Source organism: Suncus etruscus, chromosome 9, assembly GCF_024139225.1.
Source record: "Suncus etruscus isolate mSunEtr1 chromosome 9, mSunEtr1.pri.cur, whole genome shotgun sequence".
Taxonomy (NCBI): domain Eukaryota; kingdom Metazoa; phylum Chordata; class Mammalia; order Eulipotyphla; family Soricidae; genus Suncus; species Suncus etruscus.
This window is the reverse complement of record NC_064856.1, coordinates 54,129,919-54,148,580: the sequence shown is the minus strand read 5'-3', so window position 1 is coordinate 54,148,580 and position 18,662 is coordinate 54,129,919. Positions and strand designations below refer to the sequence as shown.

Sequence of the window (18,662 nt, the reverse complement as noted above, 5' to 3'; positions counted from 1 at the left end):
TATTTGTATTAATCAATTTTCTACTACAATCAATATTTTATTTTACTGCACCAAAGTGTTTTGATCATATAATGTATTTGTATGCATAAACCTATATTAATATGCTATTATAAATCCTTATATCACAAATTTAATATGTTACATTTTTATGTAAAAACAGTGAAGCAAGGCAGTTTTAAAATGTATTATCAATTGGATTATTTATGCAAGAATTGTTAACTCCTAGTTAATAAAATGCATATAACATAATATAAGTTATAATATATACAGAAAAACTTTTATTAGAAATTAATATTTTAATGAGATACTTAGATTTTTACATCATATGAAACATTTATTAATACAATGATGTAAATTTCAGCATTTTTTCCTTTCTTTCATTGTTATAAATATAAATATCAATATATGTCAAAACTGATAATTCATAGCATAAATAAGAGGGTCGCATTTGAACTTTTTTTTCAGAATTCTATTACACTTTGTATTACATTTGGAATTCATTAACAAAACCATGTTGTGATCCAAGATTGATAATCATTTAATGACCTAATAAATGCTAATTCTATTTCATCTCTATTGATCTTGAAAGTTAAAATTATGCCATTTGCTTTACAGTAAGGATGATTAATTATTGGTATCATTCACTTCATTCAGATCTATGACAGGTTCACAGTAGTTCCTTTGTTTGGTCTCTCCTTTGTCTTTTTTTTTTTCCTTGTTTTAGTTAAAATTTTTAATTTAATTTTTATTTAAATGGGAACTTAAAGGTAAAATGCAGAAACCAGATTGTGAAAATAAACCAGATCTAGTAACAAGTTCAGTGAAATCAGATTTTTGGACAAAGCAATTTGAGCTAAGAGTATATGGACACTGAATATATAAATGACAAGTTTTTTAAAACTACTGATGTACAGACTTTTCCAGAAATATCTTCTTTTTCTCCAGGTAATCATGCAATACTTTGAATACCTGGAGTTTAGACATCCTCCAGTAGTTTCTCTATGACCAGTTTGATTATCTTGTAGAAAACTTGGTCACATTTCACCATCAACTATTATGAGAAATGGTTCTTTCCAGAATGGTATGTAAAATACTGTGACTAGGAGCCGGAGCCGTGGCACAGCAGTAGGGTGTTTGCCTTGCACACCGCTGACCTGGGATGGACTTCGGTTCGATCCCTCCATGTCCCATATAGTCCCCCAAGCCAGAAGCTATTTCTGAGCGCAGACTCAGGAATAACCCCTGAGTGTCACTGGATGTGGCCCCAAACCAAAACAAAAACAAAAACGTGGCTAAATATCTGTATATATGTGATTAGTTCATATCCTCATTTCTACAAGTAATATTTTGAGCTACTAGAGATTATATATATAGATTTATATAAAATTGCATTTTATATTGAAATTAAGCATGAATAATAATCTGAAAGCTTACGAATGAATATTGCTATAGTTTATTGATGCAGGTCCAACATCTCTTGTTGTTTTAAATATCAGAAGATTAGTATCTTGTAAAAGTTACACATATAAAGCATGAATGTATATTATTGAATATGACTAAATTTTTTAGTAGACTACTCTCATAGCCACTTCTTTCGTAAGAGAAATGATTACTGGCAGCAATATTTACCATCTCTACATCACTCACTACTCAGCAATACACAGAATTAGATATTATTCTTAACAGAATTTTTATAATAATTCAGGCACAGAAGTCTTTGAAAAATTAAAAGCTAATAAAACATAATAAAAATGTAAAGAATATTTATCACACCTCCTGTCAGAGCTAGTAACTTTAATAACAATTTCAAAAGGTCAAAACACAGATCTGTTTACAGCTGGTTTGGGGTAGAGCTGTGTGTGTGTGTATATATATATATATATATATATACATATATATACTTATACATATGTATATATATTTATGTATAAATATTGAGTACTTGAAATGTTTATAACTTAAAGTGATGTCTTGTCATGCTGTAACCAGATTTTAAAGATTTATCATTATATAAAATAATTTAAAATACCTGATTTAAAAAAATTTCTTACTATAGAGTCATGTGCCTTCTACTAAAATTGACCCTAATTCAGTTGGCATCATATATTATACAGCAAGAAGTGAACCCTTAGTAAAGAATTAGTGTTATTTTAATATAATGAGACAGTTCACATGTGTTGGGAGGGGGATGGTGAGGCCTTTCTCAGCTTGGTCTAGCTCCTGAAGCCCCTATGGCCTGGATAGTCTGAAGTGCAGGGTAAGGGCAGAGAGATTCACAAAGCAGTCAGATGCAACTCCAGGAGTCAGCCAGCTTTATTTCAAGTTTCTAACAGCCATGTACATTTCCTCATATGGCTTCTATGCTAAGCTTTTTTTCCAAGCAGCCACTTCTCTGCTCCTTCTCTGGCTCTCTGCCTCTGTCTCCCTTTCAGCTGCTCTGACTGACACCCTCTGCTGACTCTCTCTCTCTCTCTCTCTCTCTCTCTCTCTCTCTCTCTCTCTCTCCTCTCTCTCCTCTCCTCTCTCTCTCTCCTCTCTCTCTCTCTCTCTCTCTCTCTCCTCTCTCTCTCTCTCTCTCTCTCTCTCTCTCTCTCTCCCTCCCTCCCTCCCTCCCTCCCCCCCCCTCTCTCTCTCTCTTTTTTCGGGAGGGGGGGTCACACCGGGCAGCGCTCAAGAATTACTCCTGGCTTTACACTCAGAAATCGCTCCTGGCCGGCTCAGGGAACCATATGGGATGTCGGGTTTCTAACCACTGTCCTCCTGTATGCAAGGCAAATGTACCACCTCTATGCTATCTCTTAGACCCTCTAACTCACCTTCTTATTCCTTCTCTCCCCCAAGGCAGAATCCTCTACCAGCTCATTCCAGGTGTGGATGGTTCTGATAATTCAGGCAGGATAAACAAGAAGTTGGGGGAGGGGATTCCCACAAGTTAGGAGTAAGCATTCAGCAAAATACTTCCCCCCCAAAATGGGTTTCATATTAAAATGATAACATTTTTATATTAGATTAAACAAAATATAATTTTAAATTGACTTATTTTTAGGTAATTCATTACTACAAAATAACAACATATTTACCTTATAGTCTATTGCCCTATATTTTTTAGTGAACTCTAAGGTCATATGTGGAAACAAATAGAAATAATAATGAAATAGAATAATAAGTTGAAGTTATCTATCAGTATCTGTTTAATAAATTCTACAATTTTAGGGGCAAAAATTTTCCAGCATAGAAGACAGAGAAAATAATATTCTATATTTTGTGTCATTATATATACGTTAAATATACACTGATATGTATACACAGACATGTCTGCAGGAGACTCTATCATTGATTTGTAATGACTAATCAATCCCAAGACAATTACAACCTATCTTCCAATATAACAAGTTAAAAAACTCAACTAGATATCAGGCTAAAAATCCATAATCATAAGTAAAATGATTATATTTATAAATATTTGTCAAATAACGTTATAATATAATTATAGAAATATATTGCAGATTCCAGTTTTTAGCAAGATAACAAGAGAAAATTACTAGACTAGTTTAAAAGTTTAGAGCATGTTATCTTTTATTTTTGACAATATTCTATATGAAGTATTTATCAATAGTTAAAAATATAGATGTCATTTAATTATTTATAAACTCTGTAAACAAACATACATAGAAGAATATAACACTTTGTGTAGGAAAATAAAACAAAGATTTAGTAGAATGAGGAAAAGGAAAATTTTCCCATTTTAATCTTCATTTAATCTCTTGTAAAGTTTTGTCTATTGTTAGAAGTTCATGATCTAAGGCCATATAATTTACCTGATGGACAACTCTCATGAAACGACTATTAAGTATCATAAGGTGGCATTCTTTCAAAAATTGGAAGATTCCTAGGATTTAGTTTCCACTTATGCTCTTTTAGTATAGTCTCATATCTATCCCATCTGTTGAAAGAAAATTTATTTTGATCCATATTCACTCATTTTATTGACTTTCATCAATTTCAAAAAGAAAATCAAATCAACAATTTGACTTTCTGGTCCAATATTTTTCTAGACTTAAGACATTATTACTCTTATCCTACAGTTAATTTCCTTACACTTCCTAATGAAAGTTTTTTGGCAAAATATGTTTCTGTTTGTTTATTTGGTTTTTGGGGGTCACATTCAGTGGTGCTTGGGGGTTACGCCTGGCTCTGTGCTCAGAAATCACAGAGTACCATATAGGATGCTGGGATTCTAACCAATGTCCATCCTGGATCAGCTGCATGCAAAGCAAACGCCCTACCTCTGTGCTATCTCTCTAGTCTCCCATGATAAATTTCTGATAAAGACATAAAAATTATGTAAGGATATAAAGTGCAGTGGAGAAGAAACATCCCTGATGCTTTCTTCCTTTTATCTTTCTATCATTTTTTTCCTTTTTTTTCTTTTCTTTTTCTTTTTGGTTTTTGGGTCACACCCAGCAGTGTTTAGGGGTTACTCCTGGCTCTATGCTCAGAAATCGCTCCTGGATGGCTCTGGTGACCATATGGGATGCTGGGATTTGAAGCACCATCCTTCTGTGTCTAAGGCAAACACCTTACCACTGTACTATCTCCCCGGCTCCCATTTTTCTTCTTAAGTTCTTACAAAGTCCTGCAAATTTTTTTTTACATGGAAGAAGATTTTTATTTACTCCTTGGATATTGGACAGGTTTTCACTTAGCAGAGGAAAAAATGTATGTGATGTAGAATTATTGATTTATAAGAAAGTTCTTGGAATTGAAAATAAAGGACTAAAATTAATAAGGCAGATGCAGGTTAACATAAAACTGGCAAGTGAAGGTTTGTTTGCCTTATTTAATTAGGAAAGGACCAGTTTAATTAAAGATGTGAAAGAAAGATGAAAATTATTCTGCTCTTGGTTCCCAATTAGATTTTGAGTCTGCTGGGTAGAATTGGATAATCATGAAGCTAAAGAGAAAGCACTGGAACTGCTGGTCAATTCCAAGACATAACTCCAGATTTTGATAAAAGCTGTTTATAGGGGATCAGAAGAAGACTTAAGGTTTTCCCTCTCAAGTCTGTGGTCTCCATTAAACACATACTTTGCTTACTTGCTTCTTTCGCTCTAGAGAATCTTGTGTTCTCTTTTGAACATGTGCTCCTTTATTTCTCTCCCATCATATCTTTCTAAATAAATTTTGTTCATTAAAAGCTATTTGTCCCTATCAAGTTTTATTCAAATATATGATGATTTCAATATTGACTACCTTAATGAGTTCAATAATCAGAAGCTATGATCAAATTTGTGCTTTTTCTCAAACTAATATTTTGGAGATAATTTATGTTTCACTAAATAATATTTATTATTGGTTTTATATGTTTTCTATTCTATATTGTTCAACTACAAAGTTTGGTATGCTAGTAAAGCTATTCCTACAGTTATAAATTACATTAGGGTCTTTCAAAGATAAGTTTTAATTCTTTTTGAACAGAAAATGTATTTATACTCAAAAATAAAAAATTTTTAATATTTGAAAGTTTAATCCTAAATTCTATGATCTATAGCCATGCAGGATTCTTATTAAAGCTGTAGCATATTAAATACTTTACCTTAAACTTTACATTTTTCAGAGATGTTCATTTGGTCTGCTGAAATCTTGTTGGAAGTTGCTTTGTCTAAATGAATGAGAAATTTGACATATATATATATATATGTATACATGTATATGTATATGTATATATATGTATATACATATGACATATATATCCTAAATATTTATTTGAACTAGTTTGCAACATATTTTTATCTCCACATAATGTATAAAAATAAAAGCACTGAAGCAATAACAGGTACAATGGTCAAAGCAAAGTAACTAGAACTTATCTGGTTGTCTCAATGATATACATATTAGAATGCAGAGAGAGGACAAATCTAAAGCTACTTCAAATTTATTTACCAATTTGTGCAAAATAAAACTAACCAGAAAATAAGACAAAACTTACACATAATTTTAATCTATGAAGGATTTCCTACCATCAAGGTGCAAAATATGCTGGACTTTAGATAACTCAGTTCCACATTTCTTTGGCGTAAGGTATTAGCTACTAATTTCTCTCAGACAAAAAGTTCCTGCTAAGGTTCAACACTATTTCACACTGCCTTAGAAATGTTTGACTTTAATCTCTGGTTTTTATTTCCCAATTCTCTCCATACTTAGGTTTTAAACCTATACTTATAACTTCTGAATCACAGTCTATCATGTCATCTTAAATGAATATTTCTTTTGAAAAATAAACGCCTAATTCCTTGCTGGATTTGCTTAGTCTTAACACTGTATATGATAGGATTCATGACAGGGGGTGCCAACAGATAGATATTGGCCATGATAGCATGAACCAGTGGAGATGTATGCTTAGCAAAGCGGTGGGTCACAGATACTCCAACCATGGGAACAAAGAGAACCAGAACAGCCAGAATGTGGGACAGACAGTTATTCAGAGCCCGAAGTCTCTCAGCCACAGAGGCCACTCCCAGGACACTTTTCAAAATCATTGCATAGGACAGCACTATGAGCAGAGGGTCCAACACGGTAATGAGCAAAATCAGAGCCAACCCAAACCAACTATTAATACGGATGCCAGCACAAACTAAGTGAATCATATCTGGATGAAGACAATAAGAGTGAGTGAGAAGGTGAGACCTGCAGAAAGGCAAGCGCTTGAGTAAGAAAAGGGGGGGAAGAACAGCCAGAACACAGCGGAAAATGATGGCTATTCCTATCTTGCCAATGACGTTGTTAGTGAAGATGGTGGCATAATGCAGAGGACGGCAGATGGCCACACAGCGATCAAAAGACATGGCTATCAAGACAGAAGATTCCATAAAGGAGAATATAGTATGCATAAAAATAACTGTATGAAACATGCTTCAAAACTAATTATCTGAACATTGAACCAGAGAAGTTGCATGACTGTGGGCAGGGTGGTAAAGGTCAGACCCAGGTCAGTCAAGGCCAGCATGGAAAGAAATAGGTACATGGGCTGGTGGAGAGATGGCTCTCTGCGGATGACAGATAGAATGGTGGTGTTCCCCATGATGGAGATGGTGTAGAGACAGAAGAAGGGAATGGAGATCCACTTGTGGTAAGCCTCAAATCCTGGGATGCCAGTGAGGATGAAGTAGAAGGTATCTTGTGTAATGTAAGTCCCCTTGAACATGACAGATAAGGGTAGTTTTAAATTCAGTGACTTCTTTCAGAAAGAAAACAAACACACACACAAAAAAAAAACATAGTATTTACCTAGTTTTATCTAAATGGACTAAAATTATAGAGCTATTGAGTATAACTAAATAAAGGTTCAAGAACATTCTGGTTGACCTTTTAAAAACTTCTCTACAGAGATTGCTCACATACCACTTATTTTACTTCAAGATCCCGATACATATCAATACATGGGAAATATTTATTATTTTTTCTTCTAATCTCTCAGACTCCTTTAGGTGTCAGAAATGTGCCTTTTATTTAGAATTGTATTATCAGAGAAAGTTAAAATGTACTCATAACTCTACTGTCCAATCCTATTTATTTTAAATCTGGTATTCACTATCAAAATGCATTTGATTTTGATATTAGCACTCTCAAATACTTCCCTTTATCTAAACTCACCATCTTCTTTTGCTCAATCTCTTAATAATTTAATAATGCTTAAGGTCTTTATTTGACTAGATCTGTTCCTATTTCTAAAAGAATATATTATTATTTTATGGCATTTATAACATGTCAAAATAATAGATAGAAAAAAAGAAAGTCCACAGGTTAGCAGTAAGATTAGAGCTCAAATAGAACAATGACCATTTTATTGCTTTCTATGTATACACTTATGAAAATATGTTGCCTATATTAATTACTTTAATTTTTAATAACAGCCAGCACCTCTCTTTATCTTCCATCTTTCACAAGGAGTCTTACCAGTGATTTCTCCTAAATGATTATTCTCTAATATTTGACAATCTATTTTCTGTTTGGTCCTAAGTAAGTTATAAACTCTCACAAATCACTTGTCTTGAGATTGGGGCATGTGGAAAAATCTTTAGGAATACATAAAGACAACTTGGGATTCTCCAGGGAACCCAAGAAGTCAGCTGAGCCTAGAGAGTTTTACTGTCCTTAGTTTGCTCATATAGACCAGAAAAACCACATTAAAATACTTTAGAAAATGATTTAGATAAAATTTTATAATAGAAAGACTGTCAGATGGTTACTGGCATAAGCAAATGAGGCTGTCAACTAATTACAGAAAAACAAAATAGCTTGCTATAAAGTGCAAGTTCAAAGTTTATCTGGGACTGCAGGACATGAGTGCAATATAATAGTGCCATAATTCAGGGAGAGAGTGGAAAATTATGTAAAAGTATCTGCAAAGAAAGTAAAAAAAACAAGAATGAGTCATGTGAAAATGCTTTAGTTTTATTCTGAATACAATAGATCACTTAAAGGTGATTTTTCTATTATCATATATACCTTTTTAAGCCTGTCTTCCAAAGTTGTTCTACCATTAAGTATATGTTGAAGGGGCTGGAGTTGGTTACAGGGGCTTAAGCATTTTTATTGCATCAAAACTAGGTACGATTTTAGCATTCCATAGTCTTCTGAACATCTCCTAGAGTGACCTCCAAGCACAAAGATGAAAAAAGCATCACTTGATCCTGGCTGTGGTACCAAAAGAACTCCAATAAATAAATAAATAAATACAATAAATGTAAAGAAAAAATAAGAGGTAGCTATTGGACAGGAGGGAAGAATTAATGCATCCTTTTAAAATGCTGCAGTAATTCAGGCAACATTAGAGAATTGTTTGTACAGGACTTAACTAAGTAGAAATACAGAAAATAACATATTTTGAAATTCTTGCAGGAGGCTGGCCCAGGTTTGATTTCTAGCATCCAATATAGTCCACTGAGCCCACCAGGAGTGATATCTGAGTGCACAGCTAGGAGTAACCCCTGAATGTCATCATGTGTGCCACAAAACAAAACAAAACAAAATATTAACAGAAAGTAAACATGTGTTTGGATGTATATGGTATTTTGGGGAAGGTGCTATAATAAAAGAGGGAAGCTTACCAACAGAAGGGAGTTGGGGAAAAACTGGAACAATATTGGATAGAAATAGACACTCTGGTGAAAGTGTGGGTATTGAAATGTTTTATTTATGAAGCCCTTCCAATAAATTTCATAAGCCACAGTGCTTAAAATAATTCTTTTTTATTTGTATTTGTGTGGGGGCAGGGAGATTTAATGGCCACACTCTGCTGTGGTAATCAGGAGTTACTCTTGGCTTTGTGCTCAGGAATCATTCCTGTCTGGTTCAGTAGACCATATGAGATGCTGAGAATAGAACCTGGGACCACCACGTGCAAGTCAAATGCTCAAACTGCTGTACTATCACTCCAGCCTCTGTAACAATTTTATTTTAAAGGGAGAGGATTGGTGGTTAGTATTGTAGTACAAGACATACTGATTTGGGGATGACACAAACTATCATACTTTACATGAAGATAAAATATATAATTGTGAAGAAAAGATAATTTTAAGTTGTGGATGTATTTTTGGGGCTTACATTTGTTTATAGTAATAGCGATGATTAAGTTTTTTTAAATAATATCTTTATTTAAGCACCATGATTACAAACATGTTTGTAGTTGGGTTTCAGTCATAAAAAGAACACCACCCTTTAACCAGTACATCATTCCCACCATCAATAACCTCCATTTCCCTCCTCATTCACCCCTGCATGTATTCCAGATAGACTTTCTACTTCTCTCACTCATTAATGTTGTAATGATAATAGTGTAATTATTTCTCTAACTGCAGGAGAGAAAGAAGATACAGTGAGAAAGCATAGGGCAAAGTGTGGTCCTAAATCTGACTAAATAAAAGTAAATAACTTAACAGTATTCCTTGTCTATGTGTTTGTTTTCAATTATTCATCAATGACACTCAAGTTGATTTCTGCTTTTGGTTATTCTGAATAATCCTGCAATAAACATAGGCGTGTATGTGTCTTTTCAAATAATATATTGGATTTCTTATTGCTTTTCTGAGTTTATCAAATATTCAGTTGTCGGAAAATTGATCATTGAAATATTTGGGGCAAACTTAATCCTGACTCTATACTCAGTGACCACTCATGGGAAGTCACAGGGCACCATATGGGGTGATACAGATCAAACTCAGATTATCTGTAAGTAAAACAAGTGCCTTGCCTGCTGGTACTATTTCTCAGGCAGAATGTGGTCAATCCTAGTTCAATTTCTGCCACATTCCAAGTAAATATCCTCTCTATACCCTGTCTAAAAGTTTTTAAAGCATATATATATATATATATATATATATATATATATATATATTCCTTTAAACAGGGTAAGTCAGGGCCACAAAAAGCATAAAATTATAAAATTATTTTTATTTTACTTATATTTATTGTTTACATTGGTTGAAAAGAGTATAGATGTTTATAATTTTAGGACCAAAATAGTAATATACAACATTATTTACTTTAAATTTTTGCATATTCTACTAAGCAAAAAGTTACTATTGATATGTTAATGTATCTGTACTGTTGAGCCAAAATAAACCAAAACTCATATATTAAAGACACAATATTTATTATTTATAAATATTTATTATTTATAATAATAAATAAAAACAATGGTATGTCATAAAAACATAACTGGGCTAAAATATTTTACTACGGGGCTAAGCAGCTTTTCTTGCTTGCAGCGACTTATTTTATCTTTTTATTGCAGGAGTGATTTCTAGCACAGTGCCAGAATTATAACCTAAGCACTGCCAGGTGCGAATAAATAATAGGAAGAAAGCAAGGAAAGAGAAAGAAAGAAAGAAAGAAAGAAAGAAAGAAAGAAAGAAAGAAAGAAAGAAAGAAAGAAAGAAAGAAAGAAAGAAAGAAAGAAAGAAAGAAAGAAAGAAAGAAAGAAAGAAAGAAAAAAAGAAATAAAGAAAGAAAGACAGAAAGAAAGAAAGAAAGAAAGAAGAAAGAAAGAAGGAAGAAAGAAAGAAAGAATAAAGAAAGAAAGAAAGAAAGAAAGAAAGAAAAGAAAGAAAGAAAAGAAAGAAAGAAAGAAGGAAGAAAGAATAAAAGAAAGAAAGAAAGAAAGAAAGAAAGAAAGAAAGAAAGAAAGAAAGAAAGAAAGAAAGAAAGAAAGAAGAAAGAAAGAAAGAAAGAAAGAAAGAAAGAAAGAAAGAAAGGAAGAAAGGAAGGAAGGAAGGAAGGAAGGAAGGAAGGAAGGAAGGAGAGAAAGAGAGAAAGAAAGAAAGAAGAAAGGAGAGAAAGATAAAAAGAGAGAAAGAAAGAAAGAAAGAAGAAAGAAAAAGAAAAAAGGAAGGAAGGAAGAAAGAAAGAAAATAAGAAAGAGAAAGAAAAAGAAAGAAAGAAGAAAGAACAAAGGAAGGAAAAAGGAAGAAATGAAGAAAGAAGAAAGAAAAAGAAAAAGGAAGAAAAATGAAAGAAGAAAGAAAAAGAAAGAAAGAAGAAACAAAGAATAAAAGAACGAAAGAACAAAAAGAAAGAAGAAAGAAAGAAAGAAAGAAAGAAAGAAAGAAAGAAAGAAAGAAGAAAGAAAGAAAGAAAGAAAGAAGAAAGAAAGAAAGAAAGAAAGAAAGAAAGAAAGAAAGAAAGAAAGAAAGAAAGAAAGAAAGAAAGAAGAAAGAAAAGAAAGAAAGAAAGAGAGAGAGAGAAAGAAAGAAAGAAAGAAAGAAAGAAGAAAGAAAGAAAGAAAGAAAGAAAGAAAGAAAGAAAGAAAGAAAGAAAGAAAGAAAGAAAGAAAGAAAGAAAGAAAGAAAGAAAGAAAGAAAGAAAGAAAGAAAGAAAGAAAGAAAGAAAGAAAAAGAAAGAAAAAGAGTGATGGATGCAGTTAGAGAGATAACTACATTGAGAACAATCATAACAATGTGAATGAGTGAGGGAAGTAGAAAGCCTGTCTAGAGTACAGGTGGATGGGGTGGGGTGGAGGGAGATTTGGGACTTTGGTGATGGGAATGTTGCACTGGTGAAGGGGTGCTCTTTACATGACTGAAACCCAACTACAATCATATTTGTTATTAAGGTGTTTAAATAAAGATATTAATTTTTTAAAAAGGATTAGCATTAGGGATTATATCATAAGAATTTGTAACAATTAAATAAAATTGGTTTTAAGTATTCTTACTTCCCCTGACAGATCAGAAGTGCAAAACAGACTTTGGTTATATATATATATATATATATATATATATATATATATATATATATATATATATTGGTATATGTAGTATTACATATGTTCTATGTGTTAGTAATTATAATACAAATAGTCTGGACTCTATGTTGGATTACAATGATGCTAATATATTTATTCACAAGTTATGAATGGGACTGGCCCTATTGTGGTGTAAAATAAATCTATTTGCTTATTTGTCAAAAAAAAAAAAAAGTACTCATTCAATTGTACCCAACTTACCTGGTCTTCTTACTCCCCTTACTTGAATCTATTCTGATCTTTGATTCCACACTCCAATGAAGACTCAAGCTTTCTTCATCTTTGCTAGATCCTAAAGTGAACTTTCAATAAAAACACATCCGTTGTCCTTGCCTATCTGTAGGTTCTGTGTCACTTATAGATTGCCTCATCCTTGTTTCACAACCTGCTTGCCTGAGCATGTTTTTAATTGTATCTCCCATCACTCCACATGTTCAATTGAGACTTTCAAGGGTAAATCCTAAGCATAGACAAGGTGTAAACGCTGAATACTGCTAAATGTGGTCCCAAAACAAACCCAAAATGTATTTTAATTGCATATGATTGTAAAATAAATGGAAATGCACAAAGTTCTTTGTTGTCCTGTTGAAAGAGGAATTATGCAAAAAGAGGATAAATTAATAAGGTAACAGTAAGTTTGACTGCAAATATTACAAACTTGGCTGTTAATAAAAGAGACTTTTCACTTGTCTGAGACAAGAGAGTCTAAAAACTCCCCCCCCCACTTCCTACAGCAAATTTGGCTCACAAAAGTTTACTCTCCTCCATAGTTCTCAATCTCCAGACAAAAATAGTGTTAAAGTTCATTATCTATGCAATTGAGATAATAACATAGATAATTATCTATATTTTTGTTATCAAGTACATATTTAGATTAAAGATGTTTTAGTGGGAAGAAAAAGAAAGAAGAAAGAGAGAGAAGAAAGAAGAAAGAAAGAAAGAAAGGAAAAAGGAAGAAAGTAAAAAGGAAGAAAGGAAGGAACAAAGAAAGATAGAAGGAAAAAAGCAAGAAAGGAGGAAAGAAGGAAGAAAGAAAAAGAAACAAGAAAGAAAAAAGAAGAAAGAAAGAAGGAAAGAAAGAAAGAGAAAGAAAAGATAGGAAGGAAGAAAGGAAGAAAGAAAGAGTCAAAGAAAGGAAGGAAGAAGAAAGAAAGAAAGAAAGAAAGAAAGAAAGAAAGGAAGGAAGAAGAAAGAAAGAAAGAAAGAAAGAAAGAAGGAAAGAAAGAAAGAAAGAAAGAAAGAAAGAAAGAAAGAAAGAAAGAAAGAAAGAAAGAAAGAAAGAAAGAAATGTTACAATGTGGGAGTAGATTAATTAGCAGCTACCTTCATATGCTATAGTAGAAATGGAGGTCTCCAACTCTAGTGCATGAAAGAATTAATATATTTTTCATAAAGTAATAGAAGATGAACTGGTTAAAATTTATTATACACCCTACATTAAACTTTTTCTCATGAATTACTAATTTACATTTAATTCAAAGATCTAATCCTCTTTATTTTTTCTATTATTTATAACAATATGTATAATTGTGCAACGTCAGACAGGTTAGAAATAGAAGTATGATATATTAATTATATTGGTTCTATTAATGGTCATCTCAGACAACTTTACTTATAAACATACATATATGTAGACAATTAAAAAATCACAAAACAATGTTCAGAAGAGAGTAAAGTAACCTTTATTACTCTACACTAAAAAAAGTAGTGCTTCTTTAATTACATTATAAGCTTTACTATAATAGTCCTTATTCTATACCTTTTAGTGCTATGTTAAGAGTTATATTAAAATTATTTCCTCCTCTCAAGTTCTAATGCCTTTATCAAAAACATTTCTACAACACTATTATAGTTTATATGTACTTTGTATTAAAAATTTCTTAAGACAAATATGGTTATTTAATTGTAACAATTTGAAGTGAAGAAAATACCTCTAAAATATTTAATAAATTTATCACATTACTTTTGCCGTTATGACGTCAATCAGATACATATATAAATTTAATCTAGCTTGAACTAGTTTAGAAAAATATTATTTTAGACAGGGTAGTAGGTGTTTCTATAAATGTACAATTTTAACTCTAATTTTAACTCTAAATTTTAAATCTAAATGATCTGATTTTTATATTTCTCTATTTTCAGCTGTTACCTGAATGTACTATTTTCTTTCAGCAGTAGATTTTTATTTATGGACCACATCCTGCAATGTTCAGGGCTTACTTCTGGATATGTGTTCAAGGTTCACTCTTGAGTGGCTTGAGGCCAAACACCTTCTAGATGTATTATCCAGCACCCAGAAATGGTTTTTATCTATTGGATGTTAGGTTCTAGAGTGTTTGTGCGAAATCTGCATTGAAAATTGTTTGACAGCTTTTTAATCCCAGACAATTGCCACTTTGGAATTTGCTAGTCTTTATATTTTATTTCCCATATATCAACTACATCTAAAAGGGTCTTTCTTCAGCTTGACTTAATTTATGAAGGTTGCCCTTTTTGCAACTGAGATTACAAGAGAACCTATGTTTAATTATGATTGATATTTTCTGAATAGATTAACTACAAAGACAAGAATTCATTAAAGAAGTTTTTAGCATTAAAATTATTCTGAGTTTAAAAACCACAACTCACATTTCCTTCCCATCTCCACCCAATTTATGCTTCGTTACATAATAGCACAATGAAATAAACAAAAACTATATTTTCTATTAAATTATAAAATATTTTCTCAAAATCATAAGACTAGAGAAGAGTTAAAGAGTTTTAAAAAATAGTTATTCTAGTTAAGAAATATTTCATTTTATTTGCAAAGGAGCTTGTTTCACAGCATCTGTTTCTTCTTCTATCTGTACTATTTAGACTACTGACAGTTCTTATGGCTGTATTATATATATATATATATATATATATATATATACATTGTCCATTAATATTAAGCTCCAGATTTAGTGTACTCTCCTCCGGATAAAAAGATGAAGGAGTCCCTGACGAATCTGCTTAGTTTTCACACTATAAATGATGGGGTTCATTACAGGTGGTGCCAACATATAGACATTAGCCATGATAACATGGAGCAAAGGAGAGGCATGCTTGGCAAATCGATGAGTCATAGATACACCAACCATGGGAATATAAAGAACAAGAACAGCCAGAATGTGGGACAAACAGTTATTGAAGGCTCGGAGTTTCTCAGTCTTGGTGGATGTGCCCAATATACTTTTCAGAATCATTGCATAAGAAAACACAATGAGTAGAGGGTCCATTACAATAATAAGTAAAACTAGAGCAAACCCATACCAGCTGTTGACCCGAATGTCAGCACAGACTAGACGAAGCATATCCTGGTGGAGACAGTAGGAATGAGAAAGAAGGTGGGAACGACAAAAGGGCAAACGCTTTAGTAAAAAAAGAGAGGGAAGAACAGCCAGAACACAGCGGAAAACAATGGCCATTCCAATTCTGCTGATGACTTTGTTGGTGAGGATGGTAGCATAATGCAAGGGTCGGCAGATAGCCACATAGCGGTCAAAAGACATGGCCAGCAGGACAGAGGATTCCATGAAAGAGAATGTATGAATAAGAAATAACTGTGCAAAGCAAGCTTCAAAAGTGATTGTTTGAATATTGAACCAGAGAAGCTGCATAACTGTGGGCAGGGTAGAGAGGGTAAGACCCAAGTCTGTTAAGGCCAACATAAAAAGAAATAGGTACATGGGCTGGTGGAGGGATGGTTCTCTGTGGATCACAGAAGGAATAGTGGTGTTGCCCACGATGGAGATGGTGTAGAGACAGCAGAAAGGGATGGAGATCCAGATGTGGTAAGCCTCAAATCCTGGGATGCCAGTGAGGACGAATTGAAAGGGTCTTGGTGTAGAGTTATTCATCTTAGACATACTTGAGATATGTTACTCCTGTTTCATAATCGTTATTCAAGAATAACCAGAGAAATAAATTCAATAATTCTATTTTATATACATTCATTGACTTTATTTAATGATGTCTTGTGTTCGGGGCCAGAGCAAGAGTGTAGCAGTAGGGCTTTTGCCTTGCAAGCGGCTGACCCAGGACGAGCCTGGGTTGAATCCCTGGTGTCCCACATAGTCCCCCAAGCTAGGAGCAATTTCTGAACGCATAGACAGGAGTAACCCCTGAACATCATCAGGTGTCACCCAAAACAAACAAACAAAAAAAATAGTTTTGTGTTGAGATGAACTAAGAAAAATTTATAGAATACTATCATTGCTTTTCCTTAGATTTTTCTATGCAATAATAATTATACTCCTGGGGCCGGAGAGGTGGCACTAGAGGTAAGGTGTCTGCCTTTCAAGAGCTAGCCAAGGAAGGACCGCGATTCGATCCCCTGGCGTCCCATATGGTCCCCCCAAGCCAGGGGCAATTTCTGAGCGCTTAGCCAGGAGTAACTCCTGAGCATCAAATGGGTATGGCCCAGAAAAAGAAGGAAAGAAAGAAAGAAAGAAAGAAAGAAAGAAAGAAAGAAAGAAAGAAAGAAAGAAAGAAAGAAAGAAAGAAAGAAAGAAAGAAAGAAAGAAAGAAAGAAAGAAAGAAAGAAAGAAAGAAAGAAAGAAAGAAAGAAAGAAAGAAAGAAAGAAAGAAAGAGAGAGAAGAAAGAAGAAAGAAGAAAGAAAAAGAAAGAAAGAATAAGAAAGAAAGAAAGAAAGAAAAAGAAAGAATAAGAAAGAAAGAAAAAGAAAGAAAAAGAAATTATACTCCTAATAACTCATGCTCAACCTTTTTTTTTTTATACTTGCATTCAGTTTCTGAAGTCTTGGAATCTGCCTTATATTCCCTACAAATATTTTTATACAAAGACAAAATGAATTCCTAAATAAAAACTTAATGACTAAAGTGTGAACTTCTTTATTCTTTAAATATAATATGACCTTTTGAATTTTTCTTTAATCATTACAATATTCTCACTTCTTTTTCTTCACCATACATCTCTTTCTCTATCTTCTTTCTTTATAATTCATTAAAGTAATTTTTCTTCTAAGATTTTCCTTATTTATAACTTTACTTCCTATGCTTTAATAAGTTTATGATATCTGATACCTGCTTCAAATGTATTCAATATAAAATACCTAAAAGTGCTGAGTGAACAGCCAAGAATCAGTAAAGACCAGGTGAAATATTACATTTTTACTGCTTTTGATAATAGTCATAGTAAACTCATTGCCCTGCATTATTACCTCTGTTATAACGATGGCCAACTGTCTTTCTTTTCTCTTATCATCTAAGGAATCTTACCTCTGGTTTTTCCTTTCTGTTGGTACTCTCATCTGTCTCCTTGATTTTCTGTTTAGACTGCAAAGTACACATGCTATAAATTCTTGAAAACTCAGAAGTGGAGGGTTGGATATTTTAAATATTCCTCAGGATTACACAGTAAGGCATCTTGAGACCTAGCATCCCACAGGGAATCCAGGAAGTTAGCTCTGTGGAAGCATTTACTATCCCCTATAGGCTTGTTTCTTCAAAGAAGGAATAAACACATTGCACTCTCCTTTTCCCAGATAGTTTACTCTTTCCAAGCCATATGATTCTGCAAAAACTAAAATTTACAATATAGTAAAATTATTACCATGCCGGGGCCGGCGAGGTGGCGCAAGAGGTAAGGTAAGCCTTGCAAGCACTAGCCAAGGAAGGACTGCGTTTCGATCCTCCCGCATCCCATATGGTCCCCCCAAGCCAGAGGCAATTTCTGAGCGTTTAGCCAGAAGTAACTCCTGAGCATTAAATGAGAGTGGCCCGAAAAAAAAAAATTATTACCATTCCTTGCATTACTTCTTCACAATGGTACTGTTATTACACTTGCAGTAAAGTTTAAGATTTTGCTTTAGAAACTCAAAGTTCTGTTAATGGAAAGCGAGATGGAGATTCCTCCACAAAGTGGAAATTGAACTCCCATAGGATCCCACTATACCACTCCTAGGAATATATCCGAGGAACATAAAAATACAATACAAAAATCCCTTCCTCACACCTATATTCATTGTAGCGCTATTTATAATAGCCAGACTCTGGAAACAACCAAGATGCCCTTCAACAGATGAGTGGCTAAAGAAACTGTTGTACATATACACAATGGAATACTATGCAGCTGTCAGGAGAGATGAAGTCATGAAATTTTCCTATACATGGATGTACATGGAATCTATTATGCTGAGTGAAATAAGTCAGAGGGAGAGAGAAAGATGAAGAATAGTTTCACTCATCTATGGGTTTTAAGAAAAATGAAAGACATTTTTAGCAGTATCTCAGAGACAAGAGAGATGAGGTCTGGTAGGTGCAGCTCATGACATGAAGCTCACCACATAGAGTGATGAGTGCAGTTAGAGAAATA

At 33.2% G+C, this 18,662-nt stretch overlaps 1 protein-coding gene and 1 pseudogene across 1 annotated transcript; both read right to left on the bottom strand.

Annotated features, from left to right (window-relative positions):
• Positions 1–6,248: 6,248 nt before the first annotated feature.
• Positions 6,249–7,204, bottom strand: LOC126018477 (olfactory receptor 51Q1-like; annotated as a pseudogene).
• Positions 7,205–15,246: 8,042 nt separating this feature from the next.
• Positions 15,247–16,194, bottom strand: LOC126018232 (olfactory receptor 51Q1-like). The gene has a single exon (XM_049780375.1). It carries the CDS (start codon positions 16,192–16,194, stop codon positions 15,247–15,249), a length of 948 nt encoding a protein of 315 aa, XP_049636332.1.
• Positions 16,195–18,662: the final 2,468 nt, after the last annotated feature.